The 27,188-nt window shown below is 30.1% G+C and overlaps 2 protein-coding genes across 5 annotated transcripts in view; both read left to right on the top strand.

Annotated features, from left to right (window-relative positions):
* Positions 1 to 247: 247 nt before the first annotated feature.
* LOC139995193 (nitric oxide synthase-interacting protein homolog) lies at positions 248 to 1,944 on the top strand. The gene is made up of 5 exons (XM_072018420.1): positions 248 to 552; positions 638 to 749; positions 817 to 1,217; positions 1,304 to 1,412; positions 1,476 to 1,944. Exons 1-5 carry the CDS (start codon positions 377 to 379, stop codon positions 1,545 to 1,547), a joined length of 870 nt encoding a protein of 289 aa, XP_071874521.1. The 5' UTR covers positions 248 to 376; the 3' UTR covers positions 1,548 to 1,944.
* A 357-nt stretch (positions 1,945 to 2,301) lies between these two features.
* Positions 2,302 to 27,188, top strand: part of Cyc (basic helix-loop-helix ARNT-like protein cyc) — a 101,842-nt gene continuing 76,955 nt past the window's right edge. Inside the window, exons 1-3 of one of the 4 annotated variants that reach the window (XM_072018297.1) lie at positions 15,297 to 15,422; positions 16,433 to 16,587; positions 22,319 to 22,378. The gene's annotated coding sequence lies outside the window, so the exon portion shown is untranslated. Of the gene's footprint in view, positions 2,563 to 15,296; positions 15,423 to 16,432; positions 16,588 to 22,318; positions 22,379 to 27,188 lie in introns of those variants that run through there. The other 3 variants (XM_072018283.1, XM_072018290.1, XM_072018306.1) reach the window with 3 other exon arrangements.

Genomic DNA, 27,188 nt, shown 5'->3' with positions numbered 1-27,188 from the left:
TCTAATGTTAAATCTAAAAGGTTATCGTGTATAGAGAATATATTAAAGTTATTACATCATACCAGTGATCCATTATCGTGTGGAAAGAAAGATTTTCTCTAAAAAAATATAATAAACAATTAATTCCTCTTTCTTTTGTGCTAAAACCGTACAATGAAATAAGCTCTTGTAGCGTGAAATCATAGAAAATTTATTTCTAGAGGGTAAATGTATTTAACTAAATAGGTTCTTGTACATGCTAATGTGTATCTTCAGCACTTGGCCGCTGAGGGCCATGGGACATAAACGTTAGCATTCTTGTTTTCTCTCTATTGGTAACTAGATACACAGCAACAAAATAAGTTTAGGTTAGATGAAGTAAAGCAATAAACGAAACATGACGCGGCACGCGAGAAATTGTACTGCTGGTGCTGTTTATACTTATCACGAAAAAAGAAAAGATGCAGCAGCTTCAGGTTATGGTACAAATACACAAAGAGTGGGAAAAGATTCGGTTAAGGATTTTGACTGCTGCTGTCTCACATTACAACCTTGCAGAAATCCTGTCATAACGTTTGTATATTGTGTCATAACCTTCATACTATATCTTATTTTAGCATATTATTACTTTATTAGGTTTCAAATTTTATGTTTACAGAAAGGATGGTTATTTGTTTGACAAAGAAGCAATACTGGAATATGTCTTAACCAAAAAGAAGGAATACGCAAGGAAATTGAAAGAGTATCAAAAACAAAAACAACAAGAAGAGGTAAATAAAAATATATAAATGAAAGTGTTATTGAATATTTTGCAATCAATGTTTGTAATTTTTCAAGGAGCAATCTAATGAAAAAAGTGCTAATGAAGAACTACAGAAATTGCAAAAATTTTTAAAGGGAGAGAAGAATATTGTTTCTCGAAGTCAAATTGCAGCCAAAGAATCTGGTTTTTCGGTTTCTAATATGAGTAATGGTAAAGATAAAATGTTACCAAGTTTTTGGATTCCATCTAAGACACCAGAGGCGAAAGAAACTATATTGCAAAAGCCAGATAAGACGATATACTGTCCCCTTAGTGGAAAACCATTGAAGATAAAAGATCTTATTCCTGTGAAATTTACTGAAGTAAAAGATCCAGATGACAAGAAGTCTCTTATTGTTAAGCAAGCAAGATACATGTGTCCAATTACACATGATATCTTAAGTAACAGTGTACCATGTGCAGTTATAAGGACAACGTATGATTTTTTCATTGTTTAATGTTTTTCGTATTGTATTATTTGTTACATATTAGACATAAACAAATATTTTATGATCTTTTCAGTGGTGATGTGGTTACAATGGAGTGTGTAGAAAAAATTATTAGGAAGGATTGGATTAATCCTTTGGATAGTACAGAATTGACTGAAGCAGATATTATACCTCTTCAAAGGGTAATTATTAAGAATAACAGAAAAAATAAGTAAAGTAGAAAAATAACCTTAACTTTTTTCCAGGGTGGTACTGGATATTCGGCTGTTAATGATGGCTTAGAAGGCAAACATGAAAGACCAGTATTACAAGCATAAAGTATATTTTTAACTGTAAACTTTTTAATATATTTGTTTGCATATATTTTATATCTATAAATATTCAGTTATTTGTTAAAATTAATAAAATTTGTTAAAAAATAAATATTTTTATTTTTCATAAGAAAATTTAGTAATAGAGACATACATACGTCTTTAACATAAATCCACTGAAGTTGCGTATTGTAGGAAATGCTTTTTACAATTATCTTTCCGTTAATTTTGATCCTTTAACAGTTTTACTACACTCACCACTGTCCGGTTTAATAAAAGAAGTCAGAAAAAGAAATTTATCATGACAAATAAAAATTTAATATATTACATTCAACTGGTATGTATCTAACTGGCGTATATATTAATAAATCTGCGTATAGCCACGTTAAATTTTTATAATATAGCTCTTCTTGTATGATTTTTATTCCATTCAACCGAAATTTTGCAATAATTTTATATATTTTTCCTATATTTATAAAAAGAGAATTGTTTAAGCTGGAATTATGATAGAAAGCACTCCACATACGTTAGCTTCTTAGAATTTGAACTAGTCGTTAATTGATTGGAAGAAAGTGATGCAGTATGAGTGAGCCAAATGCAAAATTTGTTTAGCGCGTTTTCAGTGAGCGAGAAAATAACAATCCCATAATTCCATTCGCGTAGAATATCGATTCACGATCCAATCCAGGCTATGGCTTCTGTCAGAAGGTGTCGCCATCTCAAGGAATATAGTTTTTTAAAGCATTCCGAAATTCTGGCGCTCTACCGGCCAGGCGGCAATCTGCGAGACTGCGTTAGTGTTTGCTGTCGCATAGTGCTTGCGCGCGTTCTAAACTCCGATTTTCCGCAACTGTCTTTTTTACCGGAAAATTAAGTGTCAGCATCAGTTATCAAGTGTAGAAGTCGCGATGATAGTTCACCAATAGATTAAAGGTGAGTGTCTCTCTGTTTAAGTGTGTCATTTATCGGATCGAGTATTGTCACATGTGCAATGCCACGACGGTAACACTTTAAGCATTTGGTAAGTCAGCATTTTTGATACCTTTTACGAGCGAAACAATCACTGAACAAGATCGTTGCAAATATCAATAAGTATTCGTGGATAATCAACGTATAAAAAAGAATATACTTACTTTCAAATTCTAATACAGTCGTTTTTTTTTGTACATATTGTAATAGCTCGATTTGATTAGTTTCGCACGTAAGTTTCTAGCAACTCCGCGAACAAGCGTCTACAATAGATCCGTAAGTAGGACATATAAATGCATCGATTAGTTGATTATCAGCGGCGAGATAATGTGACTGGTAAAATGTAAACGAAATTTCGATGCATTTCGGGCTTGTTCGACTTGTATCTTGTCAGACGCGAAACATTCAAAAGCAAATAAAACCACGGTGTTACATAAGACAAACATCGTACATTAAATACACCGATATGTTTTTAAGCATCAATCATCGTCCGTAGCTGATACTTTGCGTCATTTTCGTTTGTGCGTACGCGGGTTTAACGCGATGCCACTATCCCCGCTACCGGACATCGCGACATCTCATTTTTCACGAACGTGCATTTTCTGCAGACAGTATTAGCGCCAACGTATATAACTTAAACATATGAAAATCGTTCTAGATTATTTTCTAAATAAAATACGTAAAGCGCATTATTAACGATTTACAAGTCAGTAAAAAAGTATTATTTTTGAAATATTAAAATTATAATAAAAATGAAGATAAATGAAAATAAATCTATTATATAGTCGTTTATTGTATCAACTAGATCGATTTTAAGTTGTCGATTTATATCGATTTTCACATGTGTCATTGTAACTCGAATACTAGTTGATACAGTTGATCCAATCTAAACGATTAAAATTGTGATGGCAATCGCGAAGCATTGTGTATAGCTTGAATGACGTATCGTATGCAGATAAAACATATTAAATAATTAATCGATAAATATACAATTAAGTGGTGAAAGTTACTTGAAGAAGACACAAATCTGAGTGCGTTATTGTTTAAATTTGTGACTAAAATTTGTTTCCAATATAATTTATTATAGCTTTTTCGGTTTCCTATTTATTTAATTTACATTCATTATCATTTATAGGATAAACCTAAAACTATATAACATCAGGCGTAATTAACATAAAATCTATATAAACCATTCGACATACACGTAGAAACACAAACAAGTTGTATTAATCATCTGACACATTAGATAAAAAATATGTACATTTATCGGTAATACGTTGGCATATAATAATAGCATCGATAATAGTACTAATGGTAAGATAACCTTCTAATGTAAACAATAATATATATTTATATATTCATATATTCATAAAAATATTTAATATACGTGTGTACATACGTACATGAGCGTACATGAAACCTTGTTATATCATTAAGCATATCTGTACGCTGTATACATAACTACAAAATATGTATCGGTCGCGTATGTTTTGCCATATCCATGTTCCGGTCTTACATAGATGTACGTTCATGTGTATACGTGTCATACGTAATAGAAGGATAAGCTAGGTTGACCGACCATGATGCAGAGTGCATGCGTAACAAATAGTTCACGCCGATCGCATGAAACACATACACGAGAGTAAAAACATATCATGTATGTGTTTTCGTGCACGCGTAGATGATAAGAGGCGACACGACGTTATATCATCGTCTACGAGGCGCATAGCGCATATTGCAGCACGATTGCTGCAGTTCTTTCACCCATTCGATTTTGTTGCACTATACACATATACTATGATGAGTGCACTTGCACCTTATTTTACATGCAGGAATAAATAAAAAGAAATAGAGTTAAGTTTTTCGTTCCAGTTCGTTTTTAAAAAATTGAGTTTGGAATAAATGTTTGTAAATTTGAAATAAATACTTCATCGAAAGTTAATTATTCACTCTATTAATCATAAGTCATGGAAATCTTATTGTTAATCATCTAGAATAAGTATAAATGGATATTGTAATTGCAAAATGAAATTAATACCTATTAATTGCATGTACAATATGTATTATATAATTTGAAAATTTTATTACAAAACTATTTTAAATGTACTGTGACTCATGAACAGTACGTACAGATATGTACTATGCATACTTGCCAAATTTTGTTGATTGATTCTTTTGTGAACGATAGTTAAATGCAAGATATTTATTCTCCTTTTCAAGTTATTTTTGCATGTAGAATAATCTTTTACTTGGATATATTGTAACATATCAATCTCCCGAGGCATATTATATATATTGATATTTATGTACGTATCAATAATCCTTTAAATCATAATCTCTGATCGATTCGCTGATTCGAACGAGGACTGATGGTGGTGAACCGATCATCATATATCAATGGGTAGATGAACTTGAAATGAATAGTTGGATGTTGATTAGTCTTAAACTAAAGTTTGAATAATGATGTGTAAATGGTACAAAGCGAAAGGAGGTGAACTTACATGAGAAAGAAAATCAAGAATATAAAATACAATTTTTTCATATGATACTTCGTTTTCGAGAAAATTGAGTTTGAAAAATTGTTAAGTATACTTAAACTTAGCTAATTATTAGCTAGGTATGTGCAAACAACTAACAAAACGTTATAATACACGTGAGAATAGGTAAAAAATGTAAAATAAAATTCTTCCGTTTCAAGTTCGCTTTCAAGAAGAGTTTAAACATGTTTGGTAAGAACTCGTCTGATACATACACATAGTAAATTTTCAAATTTATATTTCTTGGGAAGAAATTATCTTATGGAAAAAACTTTATTTTACATTTTTATCTTATTTTCAGGTGCAGAATCACCTTCTATCAATTATTTACTCTTGTTTAGTCCAGAATAAGCCAAGTTCAAAAATACTTGACAAATTTCCAAAATTGATTTTTTCGAACACAAAGCGTCATATGAAAAAATTTTGTTGTATATTCTTGACTTGAACTAGTTTGTTAATACCCTGCAGGTATACCAAATTTATTAGAATAATGTATACTTCACAATAGATACTACTAAATACTAAATACTAAATCAGAAACACAAGAAAATTTTCATGATTTAAGAAAGGTAGATCATTATAACGCTATAAATATCTCAATTTTTTCAAATTATAGAATATAAGTAAAGGGAGAGATAAGAACGAAAAAAAAAATACTAAGAAAATCCTTTGATTTTTTTTAGATAATGTGAGAATGTTAAAAAATGAATTCCATGCAAAATGACTAGAAAGAAATAACAAAGAAAATGTTGTATTAACATAGAGTTGATTCTTAATAGATTAATCAGACATTTAGTTTAGGTACTAACAAATTTATTTATGATAGATAGCATGTTATTTTATACATCAAAACGCAATTAGTTATTTAATAAGAAAAGTTATTGTACGTTATACATATTTAAATCTGTAGAATATAAGATTTCGTGGATCGTGCAAATACATGAACAAAAATTCGTTTTATATGTTAATTCATACATATTAAGAATAAGATGAAGCACAGAATGTTAAAATTTTTCTAGTATAAGGTTACGTAGAAAATCTTCGATTTGTATTAAATTGTTTTATTCTATTGTATCAGTCGTTATAAATCAGTAATTTTTAAATATATCACAATATATGTAATTGACTTCTGCAAGTAGAGCAAACTATTTATATCTTCCTTATGATAGATTTATAAACTTGCATTTACTTTGACACTTTTTCGAAATTATCTTTCGTTTCATAAAAAGCCTCACAGTGAAATTTATTTCAAATTTTTGATATCAAAATTTGCTTGAGAAGAATCACACAATATTTCTGATTTAAATGTCACTTTCATATTCTCTATTATTATGTCTTCTCCCAAAAACTTTACTTACAACTTAATAATATAAAAATGTGACAATTATGTAAATAATAAAACTCTATTCGTAAATTATGCGCGTTCAATAGTATTAGCATATGTATAAATGTTTTAAAATACACAATCTGTGATTTAACTTCTTTCCTCGAGACCACTTAAATGGGCAAGTTCCGTTTGCATTTAATTTAAGCAAGCAAGATTCTTTTTAGAAAAATTTCAATTCGATTTTTTCATTGTTTACTAATACATACCAATAACCCATTACGCAGATAATTAGCGTTATTTCTATTCTTCCGCGATTATAACACACATTGACTAGTTACATAATTTAAATCTAAGGAACGAACATTTATTCCCGACTTCTCTCGTTAGCATGATTTTTCGACGGTAAGATTAATCTGTCGATCACTTTTAACACAGCAATAGGGAGGGTTCTTTCATTAATGACGAAGCCTGCAGGAGAGAAAGTAGGAACTAGCAGTAGTTTACTACCGTATGCGGTTTGCTTTTGTTGTATAGGCGTACTAAACAACTGACCTTCCTTTTCAAGAAACTAGTAGACACACCCGTGCACCTAAACATAATCATAAATATGTTTGTCATGCTTGTCATACACGTTAGCTACTTGTATTCTACGTTAGACCTTATCCATCCAATTTTATTTGATAGGCAAATAAAGTCTCATTGTGTAAAAATCCATTTGTGTAATCGAAATAATTTTTTCTCTTACGTATTATAAATGATTTCATAAAGTGATTACTATCACAATTCTTTGGATTCGATGCTTATTTAATTAAATTTTGTAAAAGAAATTTACTTTCTTAAAATTATTGTAAAAGTTGAAGAATTTTAATAAGTTTGAAAAGTAACTATCTTTTTCTAATTTAATTGTTCTTTAAAATACATATAGCATTTCTGAATCTGCAAATTTTTGAATGAATGAATGAGAAATAAGTGAATCGTAGTGAACTTACCTTTAACGCATCCGCTTATGTAAGAAAAATATCAATCTTTCCAAAGAAAAACTTAGAAGTGATTTCATAGTACTACGAAGCAATTGATATTTATGTGTATGAACCATCATTTTCAAACGTTTTCTTCTTGCTTCGTCATTCTCAAATTACGTTAGACTAATGGATCGTGGAAATATTCGAGCGAGTAGATCCATTTGTCTTTTTAATGCGACGCGATAATTTCCAATTTAAAGCATTAAAAAAAAAAAAAAAAAATCACCTTGTACGGTGCAAATTATGCGAATTGCGAGGAGTAGTTTCTTCTTAGCGGAAACTGTTAGCCGCGATCGCTTGTTAATAAATATATATCGATATACCCGGTCACCAGAACTTCGTACACACTTTAAACATTACGTAACACGTCTTGCGTGTTTTGCGGTGCGCATTACCTCATATCAAAGCAATTCTCGAGTACGGCACGGTCATTTTCCCACCGTAGATACCCTTCCCTCTTGGTTCAAATGTGCGTGAACTTATTTCCGTTATAGAAAAGACACTTTACAGAAAAATCACCATTTCCTCCTTTCTTACTTTTTACGACACGTAGATAGGATACACAGAACACTGTCCATACTACTCAACATGCAATTAATTCTATTTGCAATTGTAATTAATTTGTAACATTTACAAAACGAGACTCGATCACCCTTCAGTTATCTTTAGAAATACTTTTAAATTCCTTATTATTTCCTGTAAGGAGGCAATATTAAACAGATGAAAGAATTTTCTGTCGCTTTCAGTATTTATATTTATATTATCCAGATTCATATTAAACAATTAAAAATCCCTTTCGCGTTTGTAGATAATGTTGATAATGCTGCTCGTAGATTCCCTTAAAAACACGTAAACAATGTAATTATTTAGTATTTAAGAAATCACTAAATACCATTTACTCATTAACAGCAGCCCTTGTCTCTTGTAAGATATTATTAATCGTTATAATATATCTCTTATAAAGTATAGCGTTATTATTTGTTTTGAATTTGTTATAAATTCGTTATGGACGTATTATTACATTTCCATTTCGTTCCACTTCTTCAAGTTTTAATATACAGGATGTATATATATTTTGCATTAGTAATTAATTTAATAAATAGCAATATACGGCTAGACTGTAAAAACTTTGCTCGTCATTGTATTTATTATAGTACTTACATAAAAATTAATTACGTCTAACAATAATATATTAAATTTAGCATCATTCTAATAGTTTCATAACTTTCATATGATTATAAAAATTTGAAATCATAAAAATGAAATGTAGAACCTGATGATTGTAGTCATTGTACAATATAACGAAGAAATATAAACATGCATATTTACATAATAAATCATAAAGGATTATAAAAATTCTTAATATTGAAGGATTTAATTGTGATATTTTTCTAAAAAATATAAATGTTAATATCGTTAGCATCCTTTGGCTATACAATTGCTAGTATTTCCTACTATAACCGTTCTCGACTAACTGTTCAGAAAGAAAAGATTTGCTATGTTCGTATTATGTGCCGCATTAAATTGAAATCAAGGAGAAAATATACCCTTGGTAAGACAATGTTGCGGGCAAACATAGGGTTCTTTCCAATATTCGCCACGACTCACGAAACGATCTATAGATCCCAACTTGCTTGCAGTATTTACGTAACACAATATAGGCCATGCACAAATCGGGAGGGAGGGGGGAGTGAATCATCGATTACACTTGCTAGGCTGCAACATGGGCGATGGCTTCCTCGTTAAACCTTGAATAAGCAATCTGCCCCTGAGGTGATACTCTGTACAGAAAATCATTTAATACGCGAACTTTCTTCAACAGTACGAAAATTTTCATTTTTCCAAATTTCTTATCAAATTTCTAGGTATGTTTACTTCGACAAAAGTTTTGTGTTAATTTGATGATAAGTATAGTTCAAAAATGAAGTTGTAAATAATTTCTTAAATATTTCTTTAAAAATTAGTATTCCTTAATTATTTATTTCTTACGAATACGAATTCGTAGAAAAATTTGTTTTCCATTATTGAGTGAATATTAAGTATGCAAACGAACGTTGCATCACCGTTTGTTGTTTGCAATTATATGTTGGATTGGAAATTTGATCTTTTACCTCATAATATCACCTTATAGTTGCTCGTTGATTCTCAGCTTTATTGATCAATGATTAAATTGCAACTTCATATTAGTGCTGTAATGCAGAGCAATTAAGATATCGTGTTTCTGAACAATTCAAGAAAATGAATCAACTGATAGAAATGAAACGCGTTAGTTTGTCAATAGTAAATTAATTTTTTCTACATTAACAATTAGAATTAATTATATTATATTTAAATATTTACGTTTTTACATATAATTTAATATTTTTATAAATCCATTCAAATCGACAACTTTTTTTTTATTAAATATTACTTAGATTTGTATTATGAAAATATGAAAGAGGAGAAAAAAGGAATTATTGTAAATTTAAGTACATATAATTTATGCTATACTAAGAGATAGTTTTTTTAAGTTATTGAAGAATACAAGTATAAAATATAATTTATTATAAATATTGTGAATAAGGATAGGAGGAATAAGATTGGAATTGCATGAAAGCTTAATCTCGAACAAAACCAACGGTTACACACAAATTATTTGTAATATTTGTCGCCTAAAATTAACAACTACATCTCCATGGTTTTTACTAGTTTCTGCATTTAAATCGTGTTATTCGACCATATGAATGAGACCTCTCGACCTTTTTTACCCTAATGTGTTATATTAAGCGATACTTAACGTACTTATATTTTCTCATGTATATTCGGGAAATGTGACCTAATTTCTTATATGCGTTGATTTATATTTCCCGAACATTCAGATGAGTCGTTCGGGAAATTTTATAAATTACTGTTACGTGCACATTTTAAAGGAACATACGTATCTGAACATATTCTAATAAAATATTTCTAAGAATTGGTAACGTATAATTTATTTCATTATTAATTTATGCTTAAGGGAATAATATATATTTGTCATATGCGACACGTAATACAGACATTCTTTTCAGAAATAATTTTCAATTTCTTTATTGTAAGAAATAGTTTTGCTATTATTGTAGTTGTAGTATTTATAATAACTATATTTTTTTGTATGAATAAATGTTGGATTATAGGTTTCTGAGCGGAAGTTATATATTGTTTGCACACACATTTAATTTTTGGGAAAATAAAACATAGAAGTGTAAAATCCGTAATAGAGATAAGTTGCAGTAATTTACCATACTATAATATATTTGCATATTATCACGTAAAATTACATATATTAACTGCACCAGAAAGACATGATTCTGAACATCATTTACAATATAGTTTATAATGTTGTTGTACGTGTATTTTTTATATTTTTAACGGCTTTATTGCCACATTAGATGCTTGTATGTTGATGAAATTTAAATAGGAAGACACATCTTTCACACTAGCACCTTAATTATGTGTTGCTTAAGCTTGTATCATTACTATACAATCTGTGTTACTTAATCTTATCTCATTCCAAGAACTTAGATTTTGCAATTCCTCCTTCAGTTCGAATGCAAAGAAATAATATATTCTCCAATATTTCTCATCTACATTACTTTCAATCATGAGAATCAATAGTATACAATTATACTGTCAAACTTATCTTTTACATAATTCAAAGAATGCACATACATTTTAATACATGTGGAAAATAAAATAAAAGAAAAATAAAACAATATAATACTCAACACTTTTATGAATTAATTCTTCGCAGCGGATTAATCTGAAAGAAAGGGGCAAGAATAATTTAATTAAGAGCAAGGCTGTTCTTATGACTAAGTATCGATAAATATTCAAAAGAAAAAATTGTCTATTATTTGAATATAAGAATAATAAAAGAAAATAAATAATTTAAATTTTGATATAGCACTTACTTTGCAAGAATGAAGCAAACATACGTTAGATCATCTAGAAGGATTTGCTTCTTCATATTTAATTCTCAAACGAAGTAATTTAACTTTAATGCGAATCTTTTCATTTCAATCTCGTTTTCGCTATGTTGTTTTAAGAAAATCTTTAGCGTGAAAATCACATATATTTTTATTTTCCTGAAACTAAAGAAATTTTCTAATGATAAAAAAACGAGATTTGGTTAAAAATAAGGAAAGCAATGTAGGAGGGTTAAATATGAAGCGTGAAAGCGCTAAATGGTAAATTCTAAAAGCAACACCTTAAGAACCAGCAGCACGCGTGCTGTCCATACACTATACGGAGCGTCGATCCGCCACAAGAATTCTGGAATGTTTTGACCCGGTGTGCATGTTTCGACAGCAGTATGACCCAGTCAAGATCGCCAACGGCGAATCCAGCTAAGCAGAAATTGCTACAGTACATAGATTCGAAAAGGTCAAAGCATTTGAAATGCAAATAGCATTTCTCCTGCAAGGAAATATAATACCGGTCGGTGATTGCAGAGACGCGAGTCCAGTTGGCTAGCGTAAAGTCATTTTATGTTTGATAATTATTTGCATCCCGCGGCTTAGAATATCAAGTTAAATTCCAAAACCATTGGCCGAGTCACGTCTCGACGCATGTTGCATTCACTACCGGCTTCACTTTCTCTACGATATGGCTCACCGTAGTCGATACGTAGGTATCTACGTTCGCTTTGAATTCTTACGATTTTGTACTGCTGACCGATATTCCTTCCATAATGTATAAAATAAATTCTTATTTCTTTGATCTTGAAATACACGAAGATAATTGGATAATATTATAGTTAGTTGTACGAAAAACTTATAGCCTGTTCGATAGTTAATTTATTTTATTACATTCTACATGTTATATATTCAGTTGACATTGAAGAGAGTTATTATGTAGCTTTGGAAAATACTACGTACTACTTCCAGTTGAACATCAAACGCATCAATTAGTATAATTTTTAAACAAGAACAATCTTATATTTTAAGGAAGAACAGAGAAAAATTGTTTGATATTTATCAGTTTGTTTCATTTGCTTCATCGTGTTTATATTCCGATCTTTACATTAATTTAATTTATATCTTATGACAATATTTTGAACGATTTAATCAATTACTGAAATTTGTATTTGAATATAAACTTATGAAATAATTTTCATCTTCGTGTGATCGATCCTGATGTATGTAATGATTGGATAATGTTTATGAATTTAGATAAAAATGTATTAGATGCGCATTCGTCTGAAAAATGTGTGCATTACTATAACAGAGTCTAGTGTGGGTCTGATATTCTTAAATTTCTCCACTTCTCTAATAACGGAACCCTAAATAAAAACTACGAATTTGGTAAAAGGATGTTGAAGAATATAAATATTTTTCACAGAGGAAAATATTAATATTTTAATCTGTGTTGGAGAAAGATAGTTATCTGTTTTGTATTTTTGTTTGTTTATGTATTGAGTCTTATGCCTATTACAATTTGTTCATGTATGTGCACACTTGATATATTTTGTTTCTACCTTAGTTTATAGCTTTAAATTAAATCTTATTTCGTTAATATATATATAATATAATATAAAGTATGTAGATTTCTGTATGTATATCTTCTATACGCGTTGTTTGGTTTGTTTATATATCCAAGCAGGAAGCTCTCGGTTTCACGGTTTTCTTTATGAAGTTCGTCAGTTCCCATATTTATTTCTCGATTGTTATTATTATTATTTCTGCTCATTTCTTATTTCTGAATGTGATTTGATCTGATTTCTGTATACATTTCTATATATTACATTTATTACATTATACAATATACTTTCTATTATGGTTTGTTGTAATTGCCGTTTTCTATTTCTTGTAATGAGTTCGTATTTCAGTATCCAAATTGCTGTAGTTTAACCGCAGCTGCGGTGACTCAGTTTCTCTTTTTGTTTGATGTTTTATCGTCCGTCGCCTCCAATTTGTCCCAGAATTTTCTCGGAAATGGAAAAATAGTACATACAGGTATGTTTATTATAGGATTGTAGTTTAGTGATTATAGTCTAGGAATATAATCTTATAGGAATGTTATATATAGGAATGTGAAAAAATTGCCATGCCAATGAGTTAGGTTTATATGAGAAAACAATAATCACTGCAATGTAAATTACACATTTTGGAATGTGATACTTTTAAAAGTTGTGATTATGTTTAAACCCAATACGTAAGATTGTATCTTGAAGTACCAATTGGTTTTCAAGTAGATAAAGTCGTTTCCATATCACACTGCGAGTCAATAATTGCCAAATGTTAATCCAACATAACTCGTGAATATTTTAATGAAGAACATAATATTTTGTATTTACGTATTGTAAGATAATTTTCGAAGCAATAAGAAAATACTAAATTACACTTTTTAGTTTTTATAGAAGAGCAGTTGCAAAATTCACTACGTTCAATTAATTCCATGTTATCGTTTTATTGGTCTATGATAAAATATTATTGAATATTTTTTAAATATGACACAAGCATAGTTGTTAATTATAAAAATATTACTTGCCGGAATGCTAAAATGTTGTTTGTCTTAATAGCTGTATACTGTGTCTCATGACTATAAAACAACCTAACAACTTCTAGTTTTTATGTTATTCACTGAAATAAAAGAACGGTAGAAAACTAGTTTATTTTCGTTGCATAACTATAGAACTAGCGTAACAGTGTGAACTCATTGATCATTAACACCACAAAATAAAATTGTAACAATAATTTCTATAAGTGCTTCTAATCAAATTTTGTCGTGTTGTATCGTGTAGGTTGTATCTGTATGAGAATTGAAAATTTTAGCATGGTTTTGTAGTTATAACATAATGTATATTTGTTTTCTACAAAACTTACTTAATTACATCTCTGGACGCAACAGGATCTTTTCATTCTTAGCTGTTTTATATCAAAATATCTCCTTCTAGTCATCAAGCGATATTAAAATAAAATGAACAAAAATGTATTTATTGTGCTTTCTTTGTGACCTTCATATAAAGATCACGTGGGAAGATAATAAATCTATTTTCGTCAATTTTCTAATTTTTATATACCTTGGTAGCTAAAAACAAGTATTTTAATACAAAATAGTTGAAAAAAGATATAATCTAATAGAATAGAATACGTAGACTCCTGAAAATAGGTGATAAATTCAATGTTAAGTAATAAATAAAAATTTCTTATAATGTCTTGCAATAAATAATAACAAATTAATTTAATTATTAAATTAATATAGCACGATTAATATTAATGTGCGTAACTAATCTTATTACTATTTTTTGAATGTTCAGGAGTGTGACAAAGATACATACATATTTAATCCCAAAATCAAATGGAAACATCATTTTGTTGTGCACTTGGTTGAAATTTTCAAATTGCTGTTTTTTATGAAAGACTTATTACGTTTCTTTCCTGTGATTTCCTGCTGAAAGAAATATTCTCGCTTACATAAATACTTGTACGTATTATACATTATATATATTACAAAATGTATACATTGATTTGCAGCTTCTTGTCGCAAGATATCGTAAACTTGTGCAACAGCGTCGAAAAAGCGAGTCATACAATGACAAGAAGGAAGAAACGATCGTAAAAACAATGCATTCCGTTGGAATGGTGATCGATCGTGCGTTCTCGCGGAAGTCGATTCTTGTGTCGCGTGTGTAAAACGGTTCGAAAGATAAACGAAGTCCAATTGCCGTGAAGGAAGCTTCGCAAATATTTAAAACGGCCTTGCATGTGCCAATTCCTGCAAGTTTTACGTCATAGGTCAAGCACATAGGGGACACTGAAAGCGAGTCGCACTATCGGTGCACCGTACTTCGAGTTCATTACGTAATGGCGCATTGATAAGGAAATAAGTTAGTCGCCTTGACATTGCCGGATCGTAAATACGATACAGTTGTTCTTACTGAAGATTCTTGCATCGTTGTATCAATAAGCGTGAGCGCGACCTGTAGAGTCTAACACGAGTAACAACAGCGCTGTGAATCCTTCGAACATTCCTGCATGGCCATCGCGAGTCCATTTTTTGACAAAATGTAAATTCTCGCCAACCGATTATCACTGATATTCCTAGACTAATTGTTTCACTAATTGAAATGCGTACTTTACGTAATTATTAATTGAATCTATAATGATTATGATAATTATTAGAAACAAGCCTCTTTCCGTGAATGAAAAACTCGGAGAATTCGTACTTGAAAACCAGATAAACTCATTGGAAACCGCGATATATTTAAGTTAATCAAAGAATTTATTATGTAATCGTGTTAACGTGAACCACAAGCCGGTGCAGTGATCATGTACAGAAGTTACGATGATTTTATAATAGCCAAATAGATTGACCGTATTATATCATAGAAATACGCATGACTTGTACACGTAACAGCTTGATCGGTTCTGTTGATTACGTTGCATTACATTGTATGCATATGCCTATGTGTTTGCACGTGTATGCAAGACCTTATTAGGTTCTACCTAGATATTACGTTGAGGAATTTGTTCCTTCATTGAAAATGTCGAAATGCTTGTTGCAGCATCACGTGAAACTTGTTTCCAATATCGTGCAATTTATGTTTGAAATATGACTAGATTAGAATACGTGTAAATCATAATAATTATTAATATGCTAGTCAAAATATAACTTTAAGATTATTCATTTACAAAGCATTATTATTTTGTAAGATATTTAATATTTTGAAAACTATACATGCCTAAATACGTATGTAATACATATATTTGTTTAATATTATATGTCATAGACAATTATTTACAATTGTTACTTAAACCTGCATCTTTAAAACCATACACGTATGCTAGCAAAACTGAACATCGTCAGTAATTTTCTTATCTATCATTTATAATTATTACTTAAAGTTCTTGTTATAAATTACACTATTTATATTGTAAAGTTATGCCAGAATTGAATATTTCTACAAGTTAACTGCAGAGTGTTTATTAAGAAAATTCTTAGAACTACGACAACTTTTGTGCTATCTTTGTTTATGAGTAATAAGTATATCAATAATGCCTAATACTCTTTCGACAGTGACCTAACAATGTAAAGATCCACACACTATAACTGCTGGCTTGTGAATACTACAATAGGTTCGCAAACTCGAGGATACAGATGTTCAAAAGCGGACGAAGTGGTGCATTATATGAAAAGATTCTAACGACCCTTCATTGGCACCTGACACTCTTGTATGTTTGTACAAATATAATTCTACCATAAATATAATAAATTGAGTATTTAGGAGTCGATTCAATCTTCTACAATTATGACAACATAGCAACGCAACGACTTTCTGACAGTTTATTTTTAATAGGTGTATTAAATAGATGACTCAAATTACCTTCCTTATATTTATTTATTTACATTAACAAATCATATTAATGTTTATTTTTTCAACAAGAACGAATGATAATATATAATAATATGTTTTCAAGAATATTAATTCTAAGTTAATATATGAAGGTTGGAAGAGAGAAAAGATCATAAGTCAATTTTCCTATTTTTACAAGGAAATATACTAAATTTTAAAGTTGTTTCCCTGTAAAAATAGGAAATTTGACTTATGATCCTCTTTTGATTGTCAGTATCAAAATTGTCTTTTTATTTGATTTTGGAGATAAATATGTGTTCTTTCATGTGTGTGTACACATGGCCGTACGTAAGTGCCGTTCAAAATTATATAACATACGTCACAATATATGGAAATATTGAAAATATTAAACTATAGTGGTGTTAATATCAATACCGCAAGATTTCGTGAATTTATCAGCTATTCGTAAAAGTCTCACATTTTTTTACTTAACAATCTTTTTTCGTTTTCTCACAGTCTATAATCTGTTTTCTAATCAATCATAAACTAACAAAAAAATCAACAAAAAATTATTTATCACTACATTGCGACAAAGAAAAGGAAGGAAGAAGAAGAAAAAGGGGATATAAAAAGAGTAAATATTTATGTCGTATAGCTACATTTAATGATTGACAATCTTTGTAATTGCTTTCCTCAATACAACTTTTTCAGATAAAACATACACTTTTGATTCTTTTTCTAACAAATTACAGTAACTTAAGGTCCCTGACAAAATGTTTCATAATGGATAATAAGAATTTCTATCGAAACGAAATTTTTCAAAGATTAATAATATAGAAAATACGTACCTTAATATATTTAATGTGCAATCACATTTTTTAATAAAATTCTTTTTATAGAAAGAGTTATTTTGAGTTAACAGTGAACTTAATAAACTCGTACAAAACAAACTTTTTTCTATGGTATTATGTTGGTCCATCCGACAGAAATTCTACGATATACATGTTGTATCGCTTAATTTGGGACGCACGTATGAGGCAGAAAATGTTTGATAAAGAGGCGCGCGCAAGAAATAACTTGCGCAAAATATTTCCGCCGGAAGCCTGTTTTGCTTTCCCATCGTCCTTCCCGGTCTCGATGTTCTATATCACCATTGTTTAGTGAACGAAAGGGCCGTTTTTATGACTCGCCAATGCTACGATAGGGGATGTCGTCGACAAGATATAATCTGTCAAGCGCAGGCTTGATGACGTTTATATAATCACGTGGTTAAACGTACTGTTGTCAGTACTCTTATGTAACTGGAATTCAGCAGCATTCTCCAGAAAAGCACGAAAATGTGTGCTATGAACATGCAGTATTATTTTGTTACTTGCGCGTGTTTGTTTCTGCGCTATACACGTGTGTATACAAATATATTGCATTAAGCCTTTTATATCCAGAAATCGAAACCTTGAATTCCAAAACAGAGCAAATCCTCCGATCCACATTTCCAGAAGGTCACTTTCTTTTTATTTACTTTCTTCAATTCATTATTAGCCTTCTTAAGTTTTCTTATGAACATTGTTTGTGCATATATTTTCACTATGTTTATATATTTAAGTTACATAATCATCTTCTATATAAAAAGATTTGCAAAATCGTAAAAAAGATTCTATATTGTTTTGGAAATCATTAAGTAACTTATTTTACATTATACCTAACAAAAAGGGTTTTTAAATTTAATCGCTATCCCAAATTTCACTTTCGGTGCTATTCTTGGCAGGTTTCACAATGTGTTCAGTATTTTTCTGTATTAAAGTTTCGAATTATGGATAATGTTCCATCGATGATAAATACCTTATCTCGTAACATTTTGCAATTTTTAGTGCATAATGGTTCACTATTGTTAACTTGCATTACGGATCGGACATTGATATTGGATCTTCCTTTAAGTTGAAACGAGTGCATGATTAATAATTTCGGAATAATGACTGATAGAACAGTCTCTTTCACGTCCCTGATGTTTTGTTATGGCCGTTAAAAACTACCTAAAGGAGAAGTGATACTTTTATGTTATTTTAATATAGTAAGCTAAGCAATCTGAAAATAGATAGAACAATAATATACATATAATAAGGTAAAGTTATTTGAGTCACCGAAGCTTCAACATTTTAAAATTCCACCTTGGGCTTTGTACAAAATAACATGACTTGTTGTAGATTATTAAACACCATTGATCATTAATACAATAACGAGAGTAAGGAAATATCGTGTACTTTAGGTCTAGCAAGAGAAAATATCAATAACAGAAAAATGATTCGAGTAACTCTATGGTAGCTAGGGAACATTACAATAACAACTAATAAAATAAGCAACAAAATAACTGGCAGAAATAAGATGATATACACGCTACTAAATTATGATAATTAAAACTGGAGATATTAACATTAGTTAAATAAGCTTGTCTTCTTTTAATGAATGGAAGTTATATTTTCATAGAAAACTGCGACCATCGAGTTATCAATGTATACGATTAATAACAAGTTAAATAGTCTGTTTTCAAGTAGATCGCTCTATTATTATCGCTATTATCTATTACCTATTATTGCTCAACTGCTAGATGAGTTACTTTACCTTGACTTAGAGAACCTACTTAATAAGTAGATTTGTATTGTTTTTAGAACATGTAGCTTTAAATGTAATATTGTTGCAAATTTTTATGTAATCCCTTCGTGAAAGAGTAACAACAAATACATACAACTACGTGAGCGTAAAAGACATTCCTATTTACTATTTCACAACTCGTTCACTGTATTGCAATGAGAAATGTGGATTTTTTACGTTTCGTGTTATCTACATTTAAAATCAAGTTTGATTAGGTCATGTTACAGAAAATATATATAATATCGTCGAAAGTACCGTAATCGATAGTTTATTTTACGTATGAACGAACAGATTGGAAGTCCTTTATAGCCTTAAATAATAATTTCAATGTAATATGCAGACATGCTAGTAATGTTAAATAATCTGTTGTATGTTATTTATAATGACTTGCGAAAGTGTTTGAATACTTGCTGTGTGTATATTACATAAAACATTTAAAAATTCGGCTAACACTGTAATGAAATAGAACTATTATGGTTATACTGACAAAATTTGAAAGCAATCTGATAATGTATTTAGAAGTTAGAAAATATTTATTGCAAACACTAATATATATTTAATTAAATCAGAATGCAGCAGAATTAGAATAGCCACCTTAAAGATATAAATGGTTCCACTGCGTAATATGCATATACTTCCACTAAATATCTTTTAATTTCTATGTATATTTTCGTATTTCTTTCAAACTTTATCAACGTAATCATAATAGCTTTTTCTTTTTCTTATCATCCTAATTAAAATTTACGTTTCGTTTGCAAAAAACATTCCGCAAATTGGTTTGGCGTATTGTAAATAACAGCATATAGGTATTTTTCCATTGGTTCGTACCTCCAAATATCTCGTTTATGAACAGATATAAGTAACTGTTGGATAAGTGTTTAGTGTTTTCAAGATAGATGTACTATATAAACCAAGTGCTAGATTATTTGGGTGGCTTTCTATTTGCTGTTTATATAAGGTGTTAAAAAAAAGAATCTAAGAATTTGAAGATTCGTAAAGAAGAACAAACAAATGTCGAGTCGACATAGGCCTTACGATCAATCCTTTGGACGTAAAAGCGATTATTATCATTTACGAACTTTCGATTTTGTCACGAGTGAGTCTCTTCGTTGAACGTAAACAAAGAGATTGACTTGGAAGTACGTTGGCTTAAGGTTGTTAGCACAAAATTATTAGTAATATGGATAGAGATTACTTCATACATGTAAACTAAGTAAAAACCTCCCTTCTTATAGTAAATGTTCGACATGTTTTCCTTCTATTGCAACGCAAAACTCATATCTACGTATCATAGGTCGTTTGTGTTGACAACTTTGAGCTAACGTACTTTTGAGTCAATCTTTTTGTTTACGTTCAACGAAGAAACTCGTTCAAGAAAAAAGCTTTATGACATCGAATGTTCGTAGATGATTTAAGGTAGGTTAATTGGACATCTTTTTCTCCTCTCAATCAATACAATAAGCCCTTCAATCTTGGACTCTTTTCTTAACACTTTGTATTTATTAGATAGGCGTGTGATTGTTGCCAACGGATTCGAATAATCATATTGTATCATTACAATTTTAATGAAATTTCAATACGTTTTATATACATGCATAATACCTACATTTATGAAAAATATTTACAAGTCCCAGAATACTTTTGTAAGTTACATCGTTCGTGTACGATTTGATCGTATTCCTTTTCAATACTTGTGATAGTTGAAGAAGTTAGTAATATATTTCCTTATTGATTGGTCACCTCGCGGGTGTTCCTTAATTTGACGTCCTGCGCGTTTAAAGATGAGAATCGTTCGTCGTGTTTCGTTTACGTCTGAGCAAACAATTCGGAGCTTAATTAACAAGTTATCGAGCCAATTATAAAAACGTACAATGGCCTGAAGGAAGGTGATCCTCTAATTTGACTTACGATCCTTTTGCCAACGTTATGGATGTCGGCGCTTCGTAAATATTAATTTCATCTTCTTTATTAATTATTGTCAATTCAAACTATGCATATAAAATATTTTTTATTAATCTACTAACGATTAAATAGTAAAACAACGCTTTATAATTTATCGAAAGATATTAGATGAAGTAATAAATCAGGGACACTGAAAAAGGACTTCAACAATCTAAAAAATGAAGTTCATCATAGCATTAAACATTTTTCCAGAATTTAGAAAATTATAGTATATACGTGAAGGAAGGAATAATGGTGAAAAAAAATTTAGCGAGTTCTTGGAATTTTCTCTTCCATAACGATAATGTTAGAAAACAAAATGTAAACTTATTGGCAAAAAATTTCAATTAAAATGTTGCATTAATACGATATTCATAAGTCATAGATCTTCACAAATCAGTAAAAAATGAAAACGAAAGTCAAGTGCCAATCAGAAAACAATTTTATTTGCGATAGATATTATATCTATCAAATAATTTCATTTAAAATTTGTATTTTGTTTGTATCGTGTATTTTATTTAACGATAGTGTAGTCTTTTGAAGTACCACGAGTCTACTCAAATCGGATTATTTATAAGCTGAAAAACATACGTAATATGAGCCATTCTCATGGAACGATATGTCATTCCTTGCAATTTAATTGCTGTCTAACACATATTTCGTGTTCAAACGTCACATTGTGTATACTGGACGTAATATTAGGCTTCTTTTGCGAAATTTATTTAACGTTCACGTTTCTGGGACGAGTCTCAAATTTTCTACACATCGACAAATTCGATAGAGGGTCTGAAATAATACGTACAAGTTTCTGTTATAATCAAACGTTTACGTATCCTTCTTTTCACACGTAATAAATCGATCAACGATTCTTTAACAAGGAAAATGACAATCAAATACGATTATGTCTTAATAATGCTCTTTGGAAAAATTATTATTAAATTTAGGAGAAGTTTGGAAATTTATTTACGTACGTTCTTAAAATATTTTGTAAATCGTGGCATAATCAAACATTTTATTTGCAGATAATTGGGCCATGCAGCCAAATGAAGGGCCAAGTGGAACTGCTCGAAGTAGATTTGAGGGTATGCTTACTTTTCACCACAATTTTTAGCTAATATATAGATATATTGAGTTTTAATATGTATTTTAACAAATTACTAATTTCGTCAATTAAAAGAAATAGAGAACTATATATCACACGCATATATATGTATATGTATATATAGAGAGAAGGAGAACTATCACATTACTAGAAACAAGTCTGGTTTTTTAGCACTTACCTTGTGCAATATTTTATATTATTATTAATTCTCCTTAATTGTCCGATTTTCTTTCTTTTATTACTTATGTAGTTTTCAAAATATTCTTAATAGGTTGATTTATCATAACGTCGTAAATGTTAATTTATTACACTCCGTTTTATTACTTACGTGATTTTTGAAATACTTCCGAATAGATTAATTTAGAATATTAGTCTTAACTTATTACACGCTTTTTAAAATAAATATGAAATAATCCACATTTAGGCTTAAATTTTGTCACTTATATTACTCATATGCGATTGTTTGTATATGTGTACACAATTGATTTTACATAAAAATACGTCGAAATAATCATATGCATTATATACACATATTAATGTATTAAATCACGTGACTTTCTGTTACATAATATAAATGCACAGTCAAGATTGACTGTATTAATACAGGAAAGAATTTGTAAATAATGAAAAGCAAATTATCAGAATTAAAATGAAGAAAATAGTAAAAGGATAGATGTGTCGAGAGTTTCGAATTATAGTAGGTGGTTACAGCTCAGTACTTATTCGTTATATGAGCATAATCAAGGGACGAAAGAATATGTTTTCACAGGCTGCAGCTTTATCCGGAAAAATATTGAATTACACAAGATTGACCAGTGTTATCTTACCAATCAACGGAAAGAACTGATTTCCGGAATCTCTGGTCACTCAGAAATCGGAGAAAATAATTGATACCTTGATGTGCTGCTAGTAACTAAAGAATTCGGTATTCTTTAGTGAATGAATCTAATAGATTCTATCCAAATAGAGATCATTAATTTCACTACGTAAAATAACTTGATAGATGAAACTTGACTCCCATAATCTTTAATAGTAAGTTAATTATAGAAAGTGGAAATAATCGTAAATCAACATATAGAAAATTTAGATTAATTTGGGTATCATAAAACTTTGAAAAAATAATTTGAAATGTCTGTGTATTTATTATAAAATTAATATATTTGTAGCAGATTAATTACTATGAGAACACGATCAATTGCTAACTTGGTAATACGGACTACTCGTTGGCAATATAACGGAATTTTTAATGTCACTTACAATATAAAACAAAATATAGTTACATGCCTCAAAATTAAATAATCTAGCTTGCAATGGGTAGCTATGCCTATGGCTTACAACAGTACCATTTATATATAATAAATATATAATATATAAAATATATAATAAATACATATATGTATACAACGAGTCATAGTATCTATTCATATCTCTAATTTAAACAATTGATATTTTTTTTACAATACAAAATTAAAATTTCTAATCAATGATAACGTATGCTGGAATGATGAAAGTCAGTAAACTAGCATTCTCATTGCTAAGAATTTTGAATTTTGTATCATAAAAAGATATGAATCGTTCAGGATCAATGATTTGGTGGTACCAATACTTTTCAGAATGACTTACTGTGCATGTGTACATATACGAAACTCATAATCTTCAATATCAATCATCGGTTATTTACATATTGCATACGAATATATCACACACCATTTTAAAACTCTAGGGCATAATTGAATTAAGATTCTTATCAAATTTCACAAATTACAAATTACTGTCGTTAGTACAAATTTTTGTACGACACGTTAACAGGTTTTATAATATAAAATGAAACTTTGCAGGCCAATTTTATAAATCATAAATTATTCCCTTATTTTATTCGACGAAACGTGATAAAATTGTAAGAAATAGATATTAACGATAGGCAAACTATGATGCAAGACGTCCAGAAAGAGAATCTTTCTATTGTTATGAGATAAAATCTCTGTGGTATAAACCATCTTAAAAATTTGTAAACGCGACAAATTCTTCAACGAGAGATCGCACTTGCTGCAATTTTTCCCTGTAAACTATAAACTAACCAGCGTGGCGCCCGATCCGCGTTTGTCACATTTGAGGATTATTCCCGAGCGAAATATTTCAGTTCGAAAATTGACGGCCGTCGGTAAGCCGATGAGGCCCGTTAACAAAGGTTAAAGATCGTTGTTTGAAATACATTGTTTCTCGGCGAATAATTGGATAAGCATGATGCACGAGGGAGGGAGAGAGAGAGAGAGAGAGAGAGAGAGAGAGAGGGAGAGAGAGAGAGGGAGAGAGAGAGAGAGAGAGAGAGAGAGAGCGAGAGGAAGAGAGAAACAGAAAGGCAACAGCGTGCGAAATCAGCGTAAATTAATCGAGGATGATCTCCGGTTACTGAAAAATCACGCTAATGAGTATGTAGGGCCGATTTAGAGAAGGGGTCGAGGAAGGTCTCTGTGGTCACTTCAAACGTCGATGTCGATCATAAATTGGGGGCTGATACGATGGGGACGATGACAATTACCGTTGCGTTACAAACAGATCGGTACATACGGACCGACGTTCGAGTTTAATTCGTGTAATTAGCACTAATTAATACAATATACTCAACTCTCACAAGATCTTAGCATTGATCAGGGATCAAGGGATCAAGAGATCATTTTGTAGATGCTACACATCAGTCTTTGCCGATTAAAATACAGTGGGTCATGAAAGTTTTCTTACCATAGAGGATTTTTATAAATATCTTGTATGCGTTCTAGGAAACTTTGGGGAATGTCATTAATACTGCAATGAAAATGCAATGAAAATTCATATATGTACTAAAAGTTACAATAAAAATTATTCATATGTGTCACTGCCGTTTGACTTTCTGTTCGTTAACTTATATTTATTATTTGTTATAACCTTCTTTAAAGAGTTCATGATGTATCATACTCATATTTCTACTGCATACAAATTGGCGCACGAAAATTTTTGAACACATAACAACAATTTTTTATAAATGCCACATATGCATTATACACGAAACTTTCTAAAATTTCAATAACATCACAAAACCTGAAATGAATCTAAAAATGTATGTAAACATTGTATTTAGAATAAACATATATCAAAGTATGAATAACCATTGTAAACACGTACTAAGTGTTAAATATGATCTCACTGAATATTGTGGTTCATTAATACCATATAATAAGTAATTGACTGTTTAAATACTTTTGTGATCTCTACGAAATATGTACTTGTAGTATCTACGTATGTTTCCAGATTCCTTTCAAACTTTACCAATATACGAAACGAATCTCATTTCAGTGCTAATGTTTCAAGATGTTTCGTATAACAATAATATATTCTGAATACATTCGTGAATCGTTGCGTATGTTATATTTATTCGATATGCATTAAAACGTTCTTTCATAATGTTATTTGGTGTGTAGTAATCGTATCGTTAACCATTAATGTGCGAAATAATTAATTTTAAGCTGAAAAATTGAAGGAAACTATTTTTATCTCCGTATAATGCCATATGATTTAAAAGTTACATAACTACCGATCTATATGTTTTTAACATTATTTTGTATCCCTCTTAATATTCTATTTTGTTTTATCATCGTACTATGTACTGTTTTGTCAACAAGCAATTCATCGCTATTAGTATAGCGATTTATTTTCCTATTAAATCGAATAACTATAACTGATTCTCTTAGAACAGAATTCTTTTACCCTGTGAGAAAAATTATTCTTTTATTAATTATTAATCATAGGAACATGTTTCTATAAAAAAGATCATGCAGTAAAATCTAAATCTAGTTTAATTATCGATTTACTCAAGTGCTACGTTACAAATAAATAATATCAAGCATAACAGGGAGAATGGTAATTTTTGGTCATATACATATTGTGGAAATTTTCAAGTCAACGAAGAAAAATCTAATTCCTCTGAAGATTAATTTACATTCCTAACGTTGTGTTAATATAATTTACTTTAATCAATTATGACTACAAACTGTGGAATATAACAAAGAGTGATTTTATAGTATACATATTTGCCGTGACCCGATTGAATATCGACAATACCACGATTCTTACAAAATAATAAGAGAAACTTTTTTCATAAAACATCCACGCTCCCTCCCGTAGTATCTTTCGAGTTGTTCCTGTTTACGAAGAGCCTGTACAAGAAGTCCGCAAACGTCATTCGGCATCTTCTTCATTGTGTAAGGACTGCTACGATGAGTTGCATGTAGCTGCATTTTTAAATCGAGCAAATAGTATTTTGTGCACGCATACATATGTATACACAGAGAAAGAATTAAATTTTTCATTAATAATGTTAACATAACCGAAAACACAGGAATGAAAAATATTAGATATCTTTTTGGATACGCGTCGATATTTATTATGACTTCGCTGTTGTGTTACTTTTCCGTGAAATTCATGCGTATTTATTGACTCGACTGATATGCTCGATGAATAATGGTTTCTTTTACTCTCATATTGAATCATGTACACACACGCAGTGTGGGTATACTGGTATTAGCGTCTGGCCTGAACAATTCACATTTTGTTGGCTTCCTGTGATAGATATTGGGAAGAAATTCCTTAAAATGCACATTTTAAAGGTGATAATACCAGACAAACTGTCATACAAAAGTCATAACAAACGATGTAAGTAGTACACGTGTTACAAATGTCGAATGAGTTAGTTATTTTGACGAGAATATTTAAAAAAATTATTGAAATACATGCGATATATCTTTTTCTAATAAAAT

Source organism: Bombus fervidus, chromosome 2 (genome assembly GCF_041682495.2).
Source record: "Bombus fervidus isolate BK054 chromosome 2, iyBomFerv1, whole genome shotgun sequence".
Classification (NCBI taxonomy): Eukaryota; Metazoa; Arthropoda; class Insecta; order Hymenoptera; family Apidae; genus Bombus; species Bombus fervidus.
This window is presented reverse-complemented; position numbering and strand designations above follow the sequence as displayed.